General features: G+C 43.0%; 1 protein-coding gene across 1 annotated transcript in view; it reads left to right on the top strand.

Annotated features, from left to right (window-relative positions):
- reln (reelin) overlaps window positions 1-17,249 on the top strand; it is a 253,257-nt gene that overhangs the window by 221,536 nt on the left and 14,472 nt on the right. The window contains exons 51-56 of the mRNA XM_055653596.1: window positions 3,557-3,720; window positions 5,582-5,796; window positions 8,227-8,404; window positions 10,421-10,596; window positions 14,689-14,795; window positions 16,620-16,862. Of these exons, the coding sequence (XP_055509571.1) occupies window positions 3,557-3,720; window positions 5,582-5,796; window positions 8,227-8,404; window positions 10,421-10,596; window positions 14,689-14,795; window positions 16,620-16,862 (1,083 nt within the window). The remainder of the gene's footprint in view (window positions 1-3,556; window positions 3,721-5,581; window positions 5,797-8,226; window positions 8,405-10,420; window positions 10,597-14,688; window positions 14,796-16,619; window positions 16,863-17,249) is intronic.

The raw sequence follows: 17,249 nt of genomic DNA, 5'->3' as shown, positions 1-17,249 counted from the left end.
TGAACGGCTGCAGGACATTTTGGAGGGGGAGGGTGAACAGCTAGTTGTCGTGGTGCATATTGGCACCAACGATATAGGTAAAAAAAGGGATGAGGTCCTACAAGATGAATTTAGGGAGCTAGGAGATAAACTTCAAAGTAGGACCTCAAAGGTAATAATCTCTGGATTACTACCAGTACCACGGGCCAGTCAGAGCAGAAATAGGAGGATATTGCAGATGAATACGTGGCTTGAAAAATGGTGCAAGGGGGAGGGATTCAAATTTTTAGGGCATTGGAACCAGTTCTGGGGGAGGTGGGACCAGTACAAACAGGACGGTCTGCACCTGGGCTGGAATGGAACCAATGTCCTTGGGGGAGTGTTTGCTAGTGCTGTCGGGGAGGATTTAAACTAATGTGGCAGGGGGATGGGTACAAGAGCAGAGAGGCAGGGGGGTGTAAAATGAGGGTAGAAGCAATAGGTAGCAAGGTGAAAAGTAAAAGTGGCAGGCAGACAAAACCAGGGCAAAAATCAAAAAGGGCCACTTTTCAACATAATTGTATAAGGGGTAAGAGCGTTGTAAAAACAAGCCTGAAGGCTTTGTGTCTCAATGCAAGGAGTATTCGTAATAAGGTGGATGAGTTGAACGTGCAGATAGCCATTAATGATTATGATATAGTTGGGATCACGGAGACATGGCTCCAGGGTGACCAAGGCTGGGAGCTGAACATCCAGGGATATTCAATATTCAGGAGGGATAGAGAGAAAGGAAAAGGAGGTGGGGTAGCGTTGCTGGTTAGAGAGGAGATTAACGCAATGGAAAGTAAGGACATTAGTTTGGAGGATGTGGAATCGGTATGGGTAGAGCTGCGAAACACTAAGGGGCAGAAAACGCTGGTGGGTGTTGTAGTGAAGTTGGAGATGGTATCAAACAGGAAATTAGAAATGCGTGCGACAAAGGCAAAACAGTTATAATGGGTGACTTCAATCTACATATAGATTGGCTGAATCAAATTAGCAGGGATGCTGAGGAAGAGGATTTCTTGGAATGTATGCGGGATAGTTATCTAAATCAACATGTAGAGGAACCAACGGGAGAGCAGGCTATTTTAGACAGGGTATTGAGTAATGAGGAAGGGTTAGTTAGCAGTCTTGTTGTATGTGCCCCCTTTGGCAAGAGTGACCATAATATGGTTGAGTTTCTTCATTAGGATGGAGAGTGACATTGTTAATTCAGAAACAATGGTTCTGAACTTAAAGAAAGGTAACTTTGAGGGTATGAGACGTGAATTGGCCAAGATTGACTGGCAATTAATTCTAAAAGGGTTGACGGCGGATATGCAATGGAAGACATTTAAAGACTGCATGGATGAATTACAAAAATTGTTCATCCCAGTTTGGCAAAAGAATAAATCGGGGAAGGTATTGCATCTGTGGATAACACGGAGAAATCAGGGATAGTATCAAAGCGAAGGATGATGCGTACAAATTAGCCAGAAAAAGCAGCATACCAGAGGACTGGGAGAAATTCAGAGACCAGCAGAGGAGGCCAAAAGGCTTAATTAGGAAACGAAAAATAGATTATGAAAGAAAACTGGCAGGGAACATAAAAACTGACTGCAAAAGTTTTTATAGATATGTGAAAAGAAAGAGATTAGTTAAAACAAATGTAGGTCCCTTGCAGTCAGAAACAGGTGAGTTGATCATGGGGAACAAGGATATGGCGGACCAATTGAATAACTACTTTGGTTCCGTCTTCACTAAGGAAGACATAAATAATCTGCCGGAAATAGCAGGGGACCGCGGGTCAAAGGAGTTGGAGGAATTGAGTGAAATCCAGGTTAGTCGGGAAGTGGTGTTGGGTAAATTGAATGGATTAAAGGCTGATAAATCCCCAGGGCCAGATAGGCTGCATCCCAGAGTACTTAAGGAAGTAGCTTCAGAAATAGTGGATGCATTAGTAATAATCTTTCAGAACTCTTTAGATTCTGGAGTAGTTCCTGGGAATTGGCGGGTAGCAAACGTAACCCCACTTTTCAAGAAGGGAGGGAGAGAGAAAACAGGGAATTACAGGCCAGTTTAGTCTAACATCGGTAGTGGGGAAACTGCTAGAGTCAGTTATTAAAGATGGAAAGTGGTGAAAGTGGTGAAATCAAAGTCAGCATGGATTTACGAAAGGTAAATCATGTCTGACGAATCTTATAGAATTTTTCGAGGATGTAACTAGTAGCGTGGATAGGGGAGAACCAGTGGATGTGGTGTATCTGGACATCCAGAAGGCTTTTGACAAGGTCCCACATAAGAGATTAGTATACAAACTTAAAGCACACGGCATTGGGGGTTCAGTATTGATGTGGATAGAGAACTGGCTGGCAAACAGGAAGCAAAGAGTAGGAGTAAACGGGTCCTTTTCACAATGGCGGGCAGTGACTAGTGGGGTACCGCAAGGATCAGTGCTGGGACCACAGCTATTTACAATATATATTAATGATCTGGATGAGGGAATTGAAGGCAATATCTCCAAGTTTGTGGATGACACTAAGCTGGGGGGCAGTGTTAGCTGTGAGGAGGATGCTAGGAGACTGCAAGGTGACTTGGATAGGCTGGGTGAGTGGGCAAATGTTTGGCAGATGCAGTATAATGTGGATAAATGTGAGGTTATCCATTTTGGTGGCAAAAACAGGAAAGCAGACTATTATCTAAATGGTGGCCGATTGGGAAAAGGGAGATGCAGCGAGACCTGGGTGTCATGGTACACCAGTCATTGAAGGTAGGCATGCAGGTGCAGCAGGCAGTAAAGAAAGCGAATGGTATGTTAGCTTTCATTGCAAAAGGATTTGAGTATAGGAGCAGAGAGGTTCTACTGCAGTTGTACAGGGTCTTGGTGAGACCACACCTGGAGTATTGCGTACAGTTTTGGTCTCCAAATCTGAGGAAGGACATTATTGCCATAGAGGGAGTGCAGAGACGGTTCACCAGACTGATTCCTGGGATGTCAGGACTGTCTTATGAAGAAAAAGACTGGATAGACTTGGTTTATACTCTCTAGAATTTAGGAGACTGAGAGGGGATCTTATAGAAACGTACAAAATTCTTAAGGGGTTGGACAGGCTAGATGCAGGAAGGTTGTTCCCGATGTTGGGGAAGTCCAGGACAAGGAGTCACAGCTTAAGGATAAGGGGGAAATCCTTTAAAACCGAGATGAGAAGAACTTTTTTCACACAGAGAGTGGTGAATCTCTGGAACTCTCTGCCACGGAGGGTAGTTGAGGCCAGTTCATTGGCTACATTTAAGAGGGAGTTAGATGTGGCCCTTGTGGCTATGGGGATCAGAGGGTATGGAGAGAAGGCAGGTACGGGATACTGAGTTGGATGATCAGCCATGATCATATTGGATGGCGGTGCAGGCTCGAAGGGCCGAATGGCCTACTCCTGCACCTAATTTCTATGTTTCCATGGTTCTAAGTTAACAAGAACTTGTTGCCGAGAGGATCTCCAGTTGGTTTTATTGATTGATAATGATTCTCTAAAACATGTTTTTATCTCTAAACTGCTGGAAACTGTGAACATGTTGGCAGCTTACAAACCAAACAAGTACTGGATGTTCCATGATGAGTGTTCTGTGGAGAGATTCTGTGATTCGCCTGATGGAGTGATGCTGTGTGGCAGCCATGATGGGCGGGAAGTCGATGCAACGACCCACGACCTCACACCAAGCGAGGACTGGATCGTGCAATTTAAGGTGAAACCTCATCATCTTGCAAAGTAAAATTGAATTGGCATTTGATATTCTGTTGTACGTCTTGATGGAAAATGCCGATTGGTAATAGGATTACACAGGCAAGGTTAGATATCCAAATGTCTATAGCTGTAAAGATTTGCTCCAGGCTGATTCTGCAGTGCAGTGCAGCTCAGGTACTGCATTTTGTCCAACTTCTGGATGGTCTGTCATAAAAAAAGTTAAAACAAAGAAAGTCAGTGCCCAACAGAGAGAGTCAGATAGCATTTTAATCATAACATGACAGTCTTGAGTGATGTTAATGTGGATTTCTCAGCAGAGGCTGACTGGTTTGTGAAATATTGCCAGCACTCTTTGTGTAGGTTTCCAAATGCGTGCTTTTATTTTGTCTCCTTTTCACTTTCCTTTATTCAGAATCAGCCTAAGTCATTTGAAAAGAATGTTAACAGGCTGAGCATCTTGATGTCCACTCAAAGTAATGCTCATTTTACTTAAAAAAACAACACATTGAACTGTTTGGAGTTTTCTGAAGAGTAGCAACTGTTTGTCATTAAGAAATCTTGGCTACTCCTTTTGCCCACAGGAAGCCTGATAAACAATGATATGATTGTGACTGGGTAACCTGTTCCTGGTGCTATTATTGAGAATGCACAATGATAAAGGCACCAGGGGAAACTCGTTGAAATAGTGCCATAAGTTTTATATTTTTTTACAAAGGGGAAGTAAGCAGTGCCAGCAAGGTCAGCAATTAATGCCCATCCTTAATGCCCTTGAGAAAGTCCTTCTCTGTAAAAGATAATCCCACAGCAGCGAATTAGACCCAGTGATGCTGGAAGGGTGCAGTTTATTTCCAAGTACTGTGTGTCTGGGAGGGGAAGTTGCAGGTCTGGTATTCCCATGCATTCACTGCCCATTACCTTTTTGGAAATAAAGATCTTGCTGGTTTGGGAGTAACACTAGTCCCTGGAATTTTGTGAGAGGACGTTGCAAAATAGACTGGGCTGCACCATTAATACGTGATTCTAATTTCAATGGACGATTAAGTCAACCATACCCCAAAAGTGGCATGTAGGATTGCTTAGGTGAGGCAAGCAGATTTCTTCCCTGAAGGATATTAGATGCTTAAAACAATTACCAATTCTGAATTCAGTGAGATTAACTGAATTAAATATTCTCTAGCGGATTTTGAATTTACAACTCCAAATCAATGCTCCAGATTAGACATTACCATCTATAATTTAACCAGCACACCAGTGTTCCAAATGAGGGATGAGACAAGGCCCCAGTTTAATGTCTCACTGCACAGATCCGAACCAGTGAGGCAACACTCCCTCAGTAGTGCAGTGGGTCATTGTGTGCCCTTTGTGTAAATATATGTCACAGATGTAGTATACTTTGCACTTAGTCAGAAATCCTTGATGCTTCACTGATGCATTGTTTTAGATTATGCACTGAATTTTGTGTTATAAATCATCAGCTCATTTTAATGACAATCAATGAACCACAGATGCCAGAAATCTGAAATAAAAATAGAAAATGCTGGAAATACACTACAGGCAAGAAGCATCTGTGGAAAAGTCAATGTGGCTGCAATGTGTCCCGCATCAGAAATGTGAAATATGTTTCTCATTTTGCTGCTGCTGCCCGACCTGAGTGTTTTCAGTAGTTTTTCTTTTTGTGCAGCTCATGTTTCCCTGCAGATGAAGGGTTATAAATATCCAGCAATGATTTTCACCTGACCAAAGTCAGATCATTTCTTTGCAAACTAAATGGAACATAATTTTTAATGACAGTAAAGCAAAATGCCAACCAGTGAGAAACATCAGTGGACCTGGTTTAAGAAATGTTTTTGTTTTCGATTCAGATTTCAGTGGGCTGCAAGACTACAGAAAAAGTCATTCAGAATCAGGTCCATGTTCAGTATTCGACTGACTTTGGAGTGAACTGGCGATACCTGATGCCACAGTGCCTCCTGGCTGACCCACAATGTTCTGGTGATATCACTCAGCCCTCCGTGTTTTTCCCTGCCAAGGAATGGAAAAGAGCCATCTACCCGCTGCCTGACAATCTGGTGGGCAAGTGAGTAAGCCGAGCTGTTGCAGTGAGGAGTGTGCTGCATTGATTTGTTCCCTAGAGGTCCACACCCAAACTTCCAAGCTCCTCAGCATAGAGAAAATAAACCCTGCCCAATGTTGACATCAGACAAGATCTAGTTATACTACATTTGCCATCTCCTATTAAATTGAATTGGAAATAAACTGATGAAATAACAGGTTGCCTAACCATGCTCCCATTCCTCACCCTTTCTCTGTCTCCATCTCAGAAACTGGAGCTGACGACTGGAAAAACCTCAGAGATGCAACAACTTTCTACCATCCCTCCATTTGCTTTCATATTCTCTCCGCACTGACACACCTCATTCTTTCCTACCTCCTCTCCCCTCCTCCCCCCCCTCCATTCTCCCTTCTTTTCTCCTTCACTCATCCTCTTCCTCTTAACCACCATCCCCGCCGCGCCATCCACCCCCAACACCCTCTTCTCAACGCCACCCCCCCCCTCCCCTACCCTCCCTCTCCCCCTCACTTTCACTCTTCCCCCTGCTTCTCATCCCTTCCACCGTCTCTCTGCTCCTCTTGTCCCTTGTCAACAACTAGACTAAAGCCACATGAAGAGCTTTGTACACCATAAAAGCAAAAGTTGCTAGATTTACTCAGTAGGTATGGCAGCATCTTTCAGTAAGGAATAGAGTTGCAGGTTGATGAATCATCTCTGAACTGCCAGTGTGTGTGTGTGTGTGTGTGCGCGCTCTGTTCTAGTTGACGACTGCTGCTGACCTTGACTCTATCAACTTATACACGGGCAAGCTTTGTCTCTCTGCTTGAGTGAATGCCAACGCAGGGCTGGAGGAGAGTAAACAGTGTGTTTGAAACCGAAACCCATAATGTAAATTAGAAAAGGAAATGTTTAATAGGAACAATCTTTGATATGTTTCATGAATCATTATTGAGGATACGTTGACGGCTCATTAATGACATACTGATCCAGAGGGCAATAGTGAACAGAATCCTATGACATTAGACACAGGGAACTGCAGATGCTAGAATCTTAAGTAGAACACAAAGTGCTGGAGTACCTCTGCAGGTCAGGCATAGTATGGATGTGATGTTTCTGGTCAGGACCCTTATTCAGTCTGATCGATGTGGGGGAGAGAAACTTGGACAAGAGTTGGAGGCAGGACAAAGCCTGGCAAGTGGTAGCGGAATACAGATGAGGCAGGGATTGATTGATTGATCGATGTACAAAGGCTGGATTTGAAAATGAGATGAAAGGGGACCAAAGGAGATACAAGGGTGGTATATAAGGAAAGAGGAGGAGTGAAATGTGAAGCCTGAGGGAGGGAGAAAGGAGTGGGGAGAGGAGGAATAGTGGATGAATAGGAGTGCACCAGGTTTAGGAAAGAGAGGAGGGGAGAAGAAGAGAGACAAACAAATGGGTGGGGCATTACCAAAAGCTGGAGAATTCAATGTTCGTGCCATTAGGTTGTAAGTTATTCAAGTGGAATATGAGGTGCAATTCCTCCATTTGCATGTGGGCTCACACTGGCAATGAAGGTGGCTCAGGACAGAAAGATTTAGATGTGAATGTGAGGGGGAGGGTTAACGACCGGGAGATCTAGAAGGCCTTGATTAATGAGTGCATGTGATTGATGAATCTGTCGCCTACTCCACACTTGGTCTCACAGATGTAATGGAGGCTACATTAGGAACACTGAATGCAGTAGATCAGGTTAGAAGAGGTATTCGTGAACCTCTGCCTCACCTGGAAGGGCTGACAGGGCCCCTGCATGAATGTAAGGGTGGACGTGTTACATCTGCAGGATTTTATGGAGAGAGTGGTCTCTGCAGAAAGGATGGGTCAGGAAGATATGTAGTGTGGTGGCATCCTGTGGAATGCCTTTAGCATTAATTGGAATTCCTCAAGCAAGTGACCATTCTTTTGTAGCAGTGAAGCAGACTCCCTTTTTATGCCCCTGTCCCACTTAGGAAACCTGAACGGTAACCTCTGGAGACGTTGCGCCCCACCCAAGGTTTCCGTGCGGTTCCCGGAGGTTGCAGGTGGTTGCCGGAGGTTGCAGATAGTGGAAGCAGGTAGGGAGATTGACAAACACCTCCGGGAACCTTGGGTGGGGCACAAAGTCTCCAGAGGTTTCCGTTCAGGTTTCCTAAGTGGGCCAGAAATCAGAAAAAAAATGCAGATGCTGGAAACTGAAAATAAAAACACAAAATGCTGGAACCGACAGACGACTTTAAATTTACCTTTACCTTTAAATTTCACCATCACCTTCAGCTAAATAAGTGCTCTGTGTGATAAAGAGAAAGTAAGCAATTTGACTGGAGAAATGAGGCCCTTTATTCAAGGACCTGTTTAGTTATATCTGCATTTGGTTTATTGATAGATGTAACTTTGTCATTCTGCAGGTGAAAGTAAAACTAACATGTTTTATTCCAGCCCAGTGAGATTCCGCTTCTATCAGAAGTATTCTGATCTTCAGTGGGCCATAGACAATTTCTACGTGGGACCTTCCTGCCCAAACAATTGTGGAGGCCATGGAGACTGCCTGCACAAACAGTGCTACTGTGATCCTGGCTTCACTGGGTCAAATTGCTATTTGAGTCACCCTCTAAAGGTAAAGTTAGATTAGATGAGGTTTCTTATCATCTTGTGTTCTTGGAATATTGAAACTATGCAAATTTCACATGGCTCTTGAGTCCAGACTTGTGATATACTGGGTCAAGAGCAACAGCGTGGTCCAGAACCTTACTTTCACCTTCTGTGTTGCATTAATACTGGATGTTTGGGTCATTCTTTTGATGCACAATACGTTATATATATAAAACTCTCTTTCTTCTCGCTAAAAACTCAAATTGAACAATTATTTTCTTTTGGATGATGGTCAGGTCTGTTTTCACATTACACAGGTGGCTAAAATAACTGTGGCTTTCTGAGGTGTAATACTTAAGCACAATGTAATGAAAAATATGTCCATTGCCTTCTAAAAATATTGCCTAAAATACCTCATAGATAAAGGCACTGATTGACCCCCTATTTAGTGGTGCAGACAAGGTTTACAAGAATGATCATGGGTAAGGAAGGCCCATCCTACAGTGCAGGTTGGAAGGTTTGGGCTCCACACATAAGAGTCTAGAAGAATAAGCAACAATCTTATTGAAATATGTAAGTGTTTTAGTGGATTATAAGTGCTGGTGGGATGTTTCCCCTCATGGAAGAGTCCAGGGCCAAAGGGCAGTGTCTCCAAATAATTACGATTCAAATGATGAGAAATAACTTCTGGGAACATTTAAGCCTTAATCATTGGCTATTTGGGAAAACAACAGTTCTGGGGAAAGGACAGAAAATTGGACAAGAACATCTGAGACTGAATAGCCTGTTAGAACAGTAAAGCTGTTCAATAGAACAGTACAGCACAGGAACAGGCCCTACAGCCCACAATGCCTGCTGAACATGACACGTGTTCAACTAATCTCCTTTGCCTGCATGTGATCCATATCCCCTTTTCCCTTCATATCCACGTGCCTATCTTACAGACTTAAATACCATTATCGTATCAGCCTCTAATACTACCCCTAATAGTGTAGTCCAGGCACCCACCACTCTCTGCATAAAAAACACTTGCCTCATACGTTTCCTTTACCTCTCACCTTAATGCCCTGGCCTCCAGGCTTTGACAGCTCCACCCTGGGGAAAAAGATTCTGACTATCTACTCTATCTATCACTCTCAGAATTTTATAAACTTCTCACTTTTGTTCCTACATCTTATGATGTAGTATCAAAATGTACGAACCAGATGATTTTAAATTTAATTTCCTATTTCAGCTGAGTTAGCTGACCTTGGGCAAATCAACCTTTGAGGTAAAAAGGTATCTGTAGCCCGTGGGCTAACCTTTCATATCCAATCACTACTACAGTAACCTCTCTTGGAAAGTGTTGGGCATTGGTTGGGATTGGGATTATGCCAGCAGTCATAAAGGGCAGAGACAAGCTTACACAGAGCAAATGCCAAGGTACTGAGTGAGTTGTATTCAATACACACCATGAGTAAGCATGGAGAAGGAGAAGAAAAACACAGTGTCCTCTTTACAGTGGATGTTTGTGAAGAAAAAGACGTGCATTTCTACTGAAATGTTCGTGGCTATTTCAGGGTGACCCACAACAAAATTCCTCTTAAGATGACTGCTATTGTGAAACAGGAAGGAATTTTATCTAATTAATATTTATATTTAATATTAGTTACTGCGGCCCACTCAGTTCTACGGACCATAAAGCACATTTAATGAGCTTCTTTCAAGTTTAATTTTATGTCAAAATTAGTCCGTCTGTAACATGCGATGTAACATTAGACTAGATTTTTGATGGCAGCAATTGGGGAATGAGGGATGGTATAAAGGAAAACTTGGTGTTCCAATATTCTCTAATGTGAGTCGTGCAACTAGGGATTTTGTCCTTTTTTCACAGCATGTCACCTCTCATCACATGATAGTATTTTGGAAACTGGTGGCTAGAGAAAGGGGATGAGGAGGAGATTTCAAAACAGCTTAAACTTTTTGACGTTGGCTCCAGATGAAAATAGGAATGCTGCCTTGGCTTTTCTGATCTAGTAAATGGCAATGTTATGTGTTGCAGACTTCATTGAAAGAACGCTTTGAGCTTGATGACATTAAATCAGATACATGGATTTCTCTGGATGGTGGAAAGGCTTGCACAGACTGCGGTGTTCTGGTGGAAGATTTGCCCCTCTATTTCAGTGGAGTAGGCATGAGACAGGCAATAACCAAGGACCTTGATCTCAGGGGTACAAAGTGAGTTTGACACCATTGTTTTTATGTAAAACTCTGTTTCATAAAAGATCAATCAAAAATGTATTAAAATGTTTAAAACGTTGTGAATTACTGATCATAGACACATAGAACATAGGTGCAGAAGTGGGCCATTTTGACCTTTGATATGGCTGATATATCATGGCTGAGCATCCAAAATCATGCAAATCATCCAAAATCATTACCTGCTTATCCCCCATATGCCTTGATCCCATGAGCCCTAAGAACTCAATCTGATCATCACCTACTCTTGTCAAATTGTTGCTGATTTTGGTACTTTGCTGATAATCTGGCTTCAGGAGTTCACAAAATATTGGCATGGTAAAAGGAGAAATGTCAGCTTGCTGCGGAGACAGTTCTAGTCTGATGTTAGTGATGAGGCATCTTGTTTGGCAAATTCAAGGGAACATCATGCCTATTTGAACTATTGTTGACAATGGCTGATTTGCCTACCCAATGTCTGGAGATTATTATCAGGGCTTGAAAATTGAGCAAGATTATAAATCTACAATGAGGAAATAAACAACACCATCCATTTTAATTGTGCAATATGTTAATTGTTTGTTTTGAAAAAGACAAGCATTTGTACAGAAACTTTCAGTATTTCTCAGGAGGAACTGCAAATACATACCCTTTGTGTGGCTGCTAAAGTGTAGCTTGTAATACTTTTATTTACATTCAAGTGAAAGTAAGAAAAAAAAACGACTGTTTAAGGTCATAGGTCCACTGCACAGAAACAGGCCTTTTGGCCCACCTTGCCCATGGTGACCATCGACAACCTAACTAGCTCATTCCATTTGTCAGCACTCGGCCCTTAGCCTGGCTATGTCTGAAACGGAAAACATTCCAAATGCCATGGATCCTTTACCAGATGAGAACAAAATAAATCCTAAACCATTTAAGAGAAAGAAATAATGAAAAATATCTGAGAACAGAGGATGAGGTCCATAATTCTCTGCTGGAGATAAAATAAAACATTTGAACTGCCTACTTCTACTCTTCCATCCCCTGTTCCATACTCTTCCATCCCAACCCAGAATCATCAAACCTCTCCGTAGGGGGCAGCTGTCACACAGCTTGCATAAGGACCATGTTGTGAAAACGAAGCAGAGGTTGAAGAAGCTGCTACCTGATCAGAACTCTTGAAATTCCAGCCTTCATTCCTGCCGACTCCGAGCAACTTGATCAGCAGGAAACAGTGTTGTTTCTGGGGAAGAGAATTTGGTGGAAAATCAGGAAAGGGAATCTATAAGACCACCTCAGCCTCCTGCACTCCATGGAATAAAGGCCTACTCTGCCCATCCTCTCCCTAAAGCTCAGGCCCACAAATCCTGGCAACATACTCATAAATCTTCTCTGCATTTTTTCCAACTTGACAAGATCCTTTTTATAACTAAACTGAACACAATACTCCAAATATGGCCTCACCAACATCTTGTACAACTGTAACATAAGATCCCTACTTCTATACTCAATACCCTGACTGATGAAGGACAATATACCAAAAGCCTTTTTGACCACCCGATCTAATGCATTCCTAGGCACTCTGCAACACTTGCCAGAGCCCTGGCATTCACTATCCTGCCCTTGTTTAATTTCCCAAAATGCAACACTTCACACTTATCTGCATTAAACTCTATTAACCATTCCTCAGTCCACTTGCCCAACTGTAATCATGCTGTAATTTTTGATAACCATCTTCGCTATGTACGATACCACCCACTTTAATGTTAGAGCTTGGGCCTCTGGCATTTTGCATCTTGTTCATTTTTGATGCATGAGCCTGAGAAAATGTGTAAATATGCTTGATTGCATTTACTCAGAAGGTCAGGGATGAGAGCTGCAAACAGAATGGAATTCAATCTGCGGCAAAGTCACATTCCTTAGCCCCGCTGCTCTCAACCACTGTGCAGCTCAGCTGGCTCCTGTGTTCACCTCCATCTTTAACACTTCCCTCAGCCAATGTAGAGTCCCGCAGTGTTTTAAATCATTCATTATGCATTTATTTTAAAAATAAATTGGATAGGCATATGGATGAGAAGAGAATGGAGGGTTATGGTATTAGTGCAGGCAGGTGGGACTAAGGGAAAAAAGTTGTTCGGCACGGACTTGTAGGGCCGAGATGGCCTGTTTCCGAGCTGTAATTGTTATATGGTTATGTGGTTATTATCATCCCTGTGCCCAAGTCCTCCAAGGTGAGCTGTCTGAATGATTTTAGACCTGTTGCACTAACATCAGTTGCCATGAAGGCCTTTGAGCACATAGTCCTCACCCATCTGAAAACACACACTGCCCCCATCATGGACCCTTTCCAATTTGCATACAGCGCCAACCGGTCTGTGGAGGATGCTATCAACTTAGCTCTTCACTACTCCCTACATCATCTGGAATCACCGAACACTTATGCACGCATCCTGTTTATAGACTTTAGCTCGGCCTTTAACACTATACACCCAATTAAACTCTACAATAAACTGTTGGACATGAGCATTCACCCAGCCATGTGCCATTGGATTCTGCACTTTCTGACAAACAGACAGCAAAGAGTCAAGGTGGGTGAAAAACTCTCCAGCCCTCTGACTCTCAACACAGGAGCCCCCCAAGGGTGCGTTCTGTCACCTCAGCTCTTTTCACTTTACACCAACAACCTCACATCCCAATGCAGCTCAGTCAAAATTTTTAAATATGCAGACGACACAACAATAATTGGCCTCATCTCAGACAACAACGAATCACAATACCATCAAACAGTCGACAGCGCAGTCAAATGGTGCGCAGACAACAACCTCCAGCTTAATACTTCAAAAACCTTAAAAATCATCATAGATTTCAGACGCAAACAAAACCCCAAACCCCCGGTCCATGTCAACTCCCATCCCATAACCTCCACAAACTCATTTAAGTTTCTGGGCACCTATATCTGCAATAATCTAAAATGGCACATCAACGCAGACCACATCATCAAGAAAGGACAACAACGCCTATACTTCCTCAGACAGCTCAAAAAGTTCAGAGTCCACAAACACCTCCTGGTCCGTTTTTATCAATCCATCATTGAAAGCATCATCACCTCCTCAATCACAGTCTGGTACGGAAACACTGACAGTCACTCACTACACAGATTACAGCGCATTGTCTCCAAGGCCTCCAGGATCATCAACTACCTCCTCCCCTCAATCCATTCCATTTACCTCCAACGTACCTCAAAACGGGCAATAAAGATCATCTCGGACCCCTCCCATCCAGCAAACTACCTTTTCCAGCCTCTCCCTTCAGGGAGGCGCCTCAGGTCACTTGCTACAAAATCCACCCGCTTTAAAAACAGTTTCTTCCCCTCAGCAATAAGAACACTCAATTCCCTCCAATAACAGTCAATATTAAGGACTTTTGATGTATACAGTGTCTTGTCTATGGTCTTTGTCTGTTCTTTTGCACTATGTATTGTTGGTGAGGTTTGTGATGTGGTATGGGTGCACTTTATTACTGTGATCTGTGTTGTTTTTAGTGTTAATGTGACTAAAGCAGTGTACCATCATGTACCGAACCCAAGTACCACCAACCCTGGTCGTGTGGCAAATATTCTATCTTCTATCTTCTAACTTCTAACGAGTCAGACAGCATTCATGGCATGAAAAATCACAATTAGGCAAGGGTTTTGAGACAGCTGTGGAATATTCCGATAATATGCTTCTTGAGCTAAAGCACCTGAGAATACACAGTAAACATCCATGACTAAGATAACACTTTGTGCCTAAAAACAATCTGCTGGAAGATCTCAGTGGGTCAGGCAGCATCTATGAATGAAGTCTGATGAAGGATCCCGACCCAAAACGTAGTCTGTCCATTTTTGGTGTGGTGGCGCCTAACGGCAGCGGTTCGACTGCAGTCCGTGTGTCTTTTTTAAATTTTTTGTCTTGTTAAATGTATGTGTTGATTCTAGTTTTTATTATTTTTTAGCAAACAGCCTGAAAGTCCCCTCTGCTCGTAGTCTGTTTCCGATCAGTGCCAATAGATAGTTCATTACTGTGTCTATAAGTACAAGTTTACAAATGAATGCTGATCTTTTTGTTCCAGGTTTGTGCAGTATTGGGCCAGAATTGGTAGTGAGAGCAACATGACGACTTGTCACCAACCCATCTGTCGGAAGGAGGGAGTTTTGTTGGACTATTCAACTGATGGAGGTGAGATTTATTCACTGTCTTACTAATTGTGTAATTAGTTGAAACACTTCTTCCTGTCCAAATTAATCAGACGAATCACTGTGACGTTTGAAAGAGGAAGTAGAAACCCAACCAGCATTAGTAATTGACTGAATTTGTAGCATTTCATTGGCATATTTGGACATAAGACATAAGGCATGTCAGTGGGCATTTTGGGGGAGATAACTCATAAACCTTTGTAGGTAGGTATGTGATGAACAGAAGGATTGAAAAACATGTTGGTGCATTAGGATGAAGTAAAATGGAAAGAGGCTTGTGTGAGGAGCAGGAAGGAATCTGAAGGGGAAGATTTTCACATGCAGACCTATTGGCATCTACAGGAGGAGGCCATACAGTCATAGAACCATATGACATGGAAACATGCCCTTCAGCATAATTCCTCCATCCTGACCAAATTGCCTAACTGAGTTAGTCCCATGGCCTATATGTGCCCCATATCCCTCTAAACCGTTACTCTCCATGAACCACTCCAAGTGGTTTTTAAATGTTGTAATTGTATTCATCTCTACCATATCCTCTGGCTGTTTATTCCATATATGCAACATCTTGTGTGTGGAAAAAGTAGCCCCTCGGGTTCCTTTCAAATCACCATAAACATGTACTCTACAGTTTTAGACATCCCAACCCTCGGGAAAAGACTGTGGCAATTCACACTATTTAATCCCGTCATACTTTTATAAACCTCAATACTCAATAGACTGACCGATGAAGACAAGTGTGCTAAAAACCTTCTTCCCCATCCCGTATACCAGTGTTGCCACGTCCATGAAACTATGTACTGCACCCCTAGACCTCTATATTTGACAACATTCCCCAGGGCCCTCCTATAAACACCTTTCATTTATCTGAATTTAACTCCATTTGTCATTCCTCAGTCCATTGGCCCAGTTGATTAAGATCCCATTGTAATCAGAGATAACCTCCTTCATCATCCACAATATCACCAATGTTATTGCCATCCGCTATCTTACTAATCATGTCATATCTTATCAATCGTGTCAATTATATTCACATCCAAATTGGTATAAATAATGAGCGACCGTGGTCCATGCACTGATCCCTGTGGTAATCCACCCGTTACAGGCCTCCAGTCTGAAAAACAGACCTCTACCACCACTCTCTGTCTCTAATCTTCAAGCCATTTTTTTCTCCATTTGGCTAGCCTGCCCTGGATCCTATGTGATCTGAGCTTCCAGAACTTCTCATCCATGCTCATCCATGTAGACAATGTCACCCCCCCCCCCCCCCCCCCCCCCCCCCCAATCAATCTTCTTGGTTACTTCATCAAAAAACGCAATCAACTCGGTGAGACACGATGTCCCATACACACAGCCTGCTGGTTATCCATAATCAGTCGTTGCCTTTCCAAATGCATGTAGATCCCGCCTCACTCAATCCCCTCCAATAACTAACCCCCCACTGTGGTGGAGGTACAAACAGTAACTATATTTAACAGGCATCTGGATATATACTTGAATGAGCACAGCATAGAGGCGTGGGATTCATATAGATAGGCACAATGGCCAGTATAGGTGCGATGGAACGAAGGGTTTGTTTTTGTGCTGCTCATCTCTATGACTGTGATCAGCATAGATCGAGTGCTATGACTGGCTGCTCATATACAGTGTTATTATGTGTGAACCCATCAGTACCAGCCTTCATCAGCAAGCAGCAGTGATTGAAATCATTGACATATTATTGAGCTTCATTTAGAAGAATCTTTTAAACATTTTTTTTCCATTGAGGTATATCCTGTGCCTGATTCATTCTTGTGATGTGCTGCAGGAATGACCTGGAACATGCTGCATGAAATGGATTACCAGAAATATATCTCTGTGCGCCAGGACTACGTGTTGCTCCCGGAGGAGGCCCACACCAACACCACCCGCCTGCGATGGTGGCAGCCCTTTGTTGTTCAAAACAGTCTGATGGTGGCGAGCACAGACCGTGCTCAGTGGGCACTGGACAACATCCTGATCGGAGGATCTGAGATCAACCCAAGTCAACTCATGGATTTCTTTGATGATGGTAAGATGAAAATATTAGGCTGGCCAATGGCACTGTTGGTATTTATTTGTCAGACGCATGGGATTGAAACTCGAACAATGACATTCTTACCTGCTGCAACTTTATTGGCACATTAGACTCCTGAACAAACATTGAATTCTCCTATTTTAGGTATAAACACTGAATTCTCCTATTCTAGGTAACTCTGAAGCCCCCACTCTCTTCTCTCCCCACCTGCCCCCTCATTCTCCGTCTCTTTTCCACTATACAAAACCAAAATGCTCAGCATTCCCTGGGGATTCCTGGGGTCAATGGAGGATCAAGGGTCATACAACAGGACTGCACCAAGGTAGCTTCACTTGCATAATTGTGGCCTGAGCAGACATTGTCCCGGGGTGTGTGTCCAGT

The sequence above is a fragment of the Leucoraja erinacea genome, chromosome 22 (genome assembly GCF_028641065.1).
Source record: "Leucoraja erinacea ecotype New England chromosome 22, Leri_hhj_1, whole genome shotgun sequence".
Taxonomy (NCBI): Eukaryota; Metazoa; Chordata; class Chondrichthyes; order Rajiformes; family Rajidae; genus Leucoraja; species Leucoraja erinaceus.
This window is presented reverse-complemented; position numbering and strand designations above follow the sequence as displayed.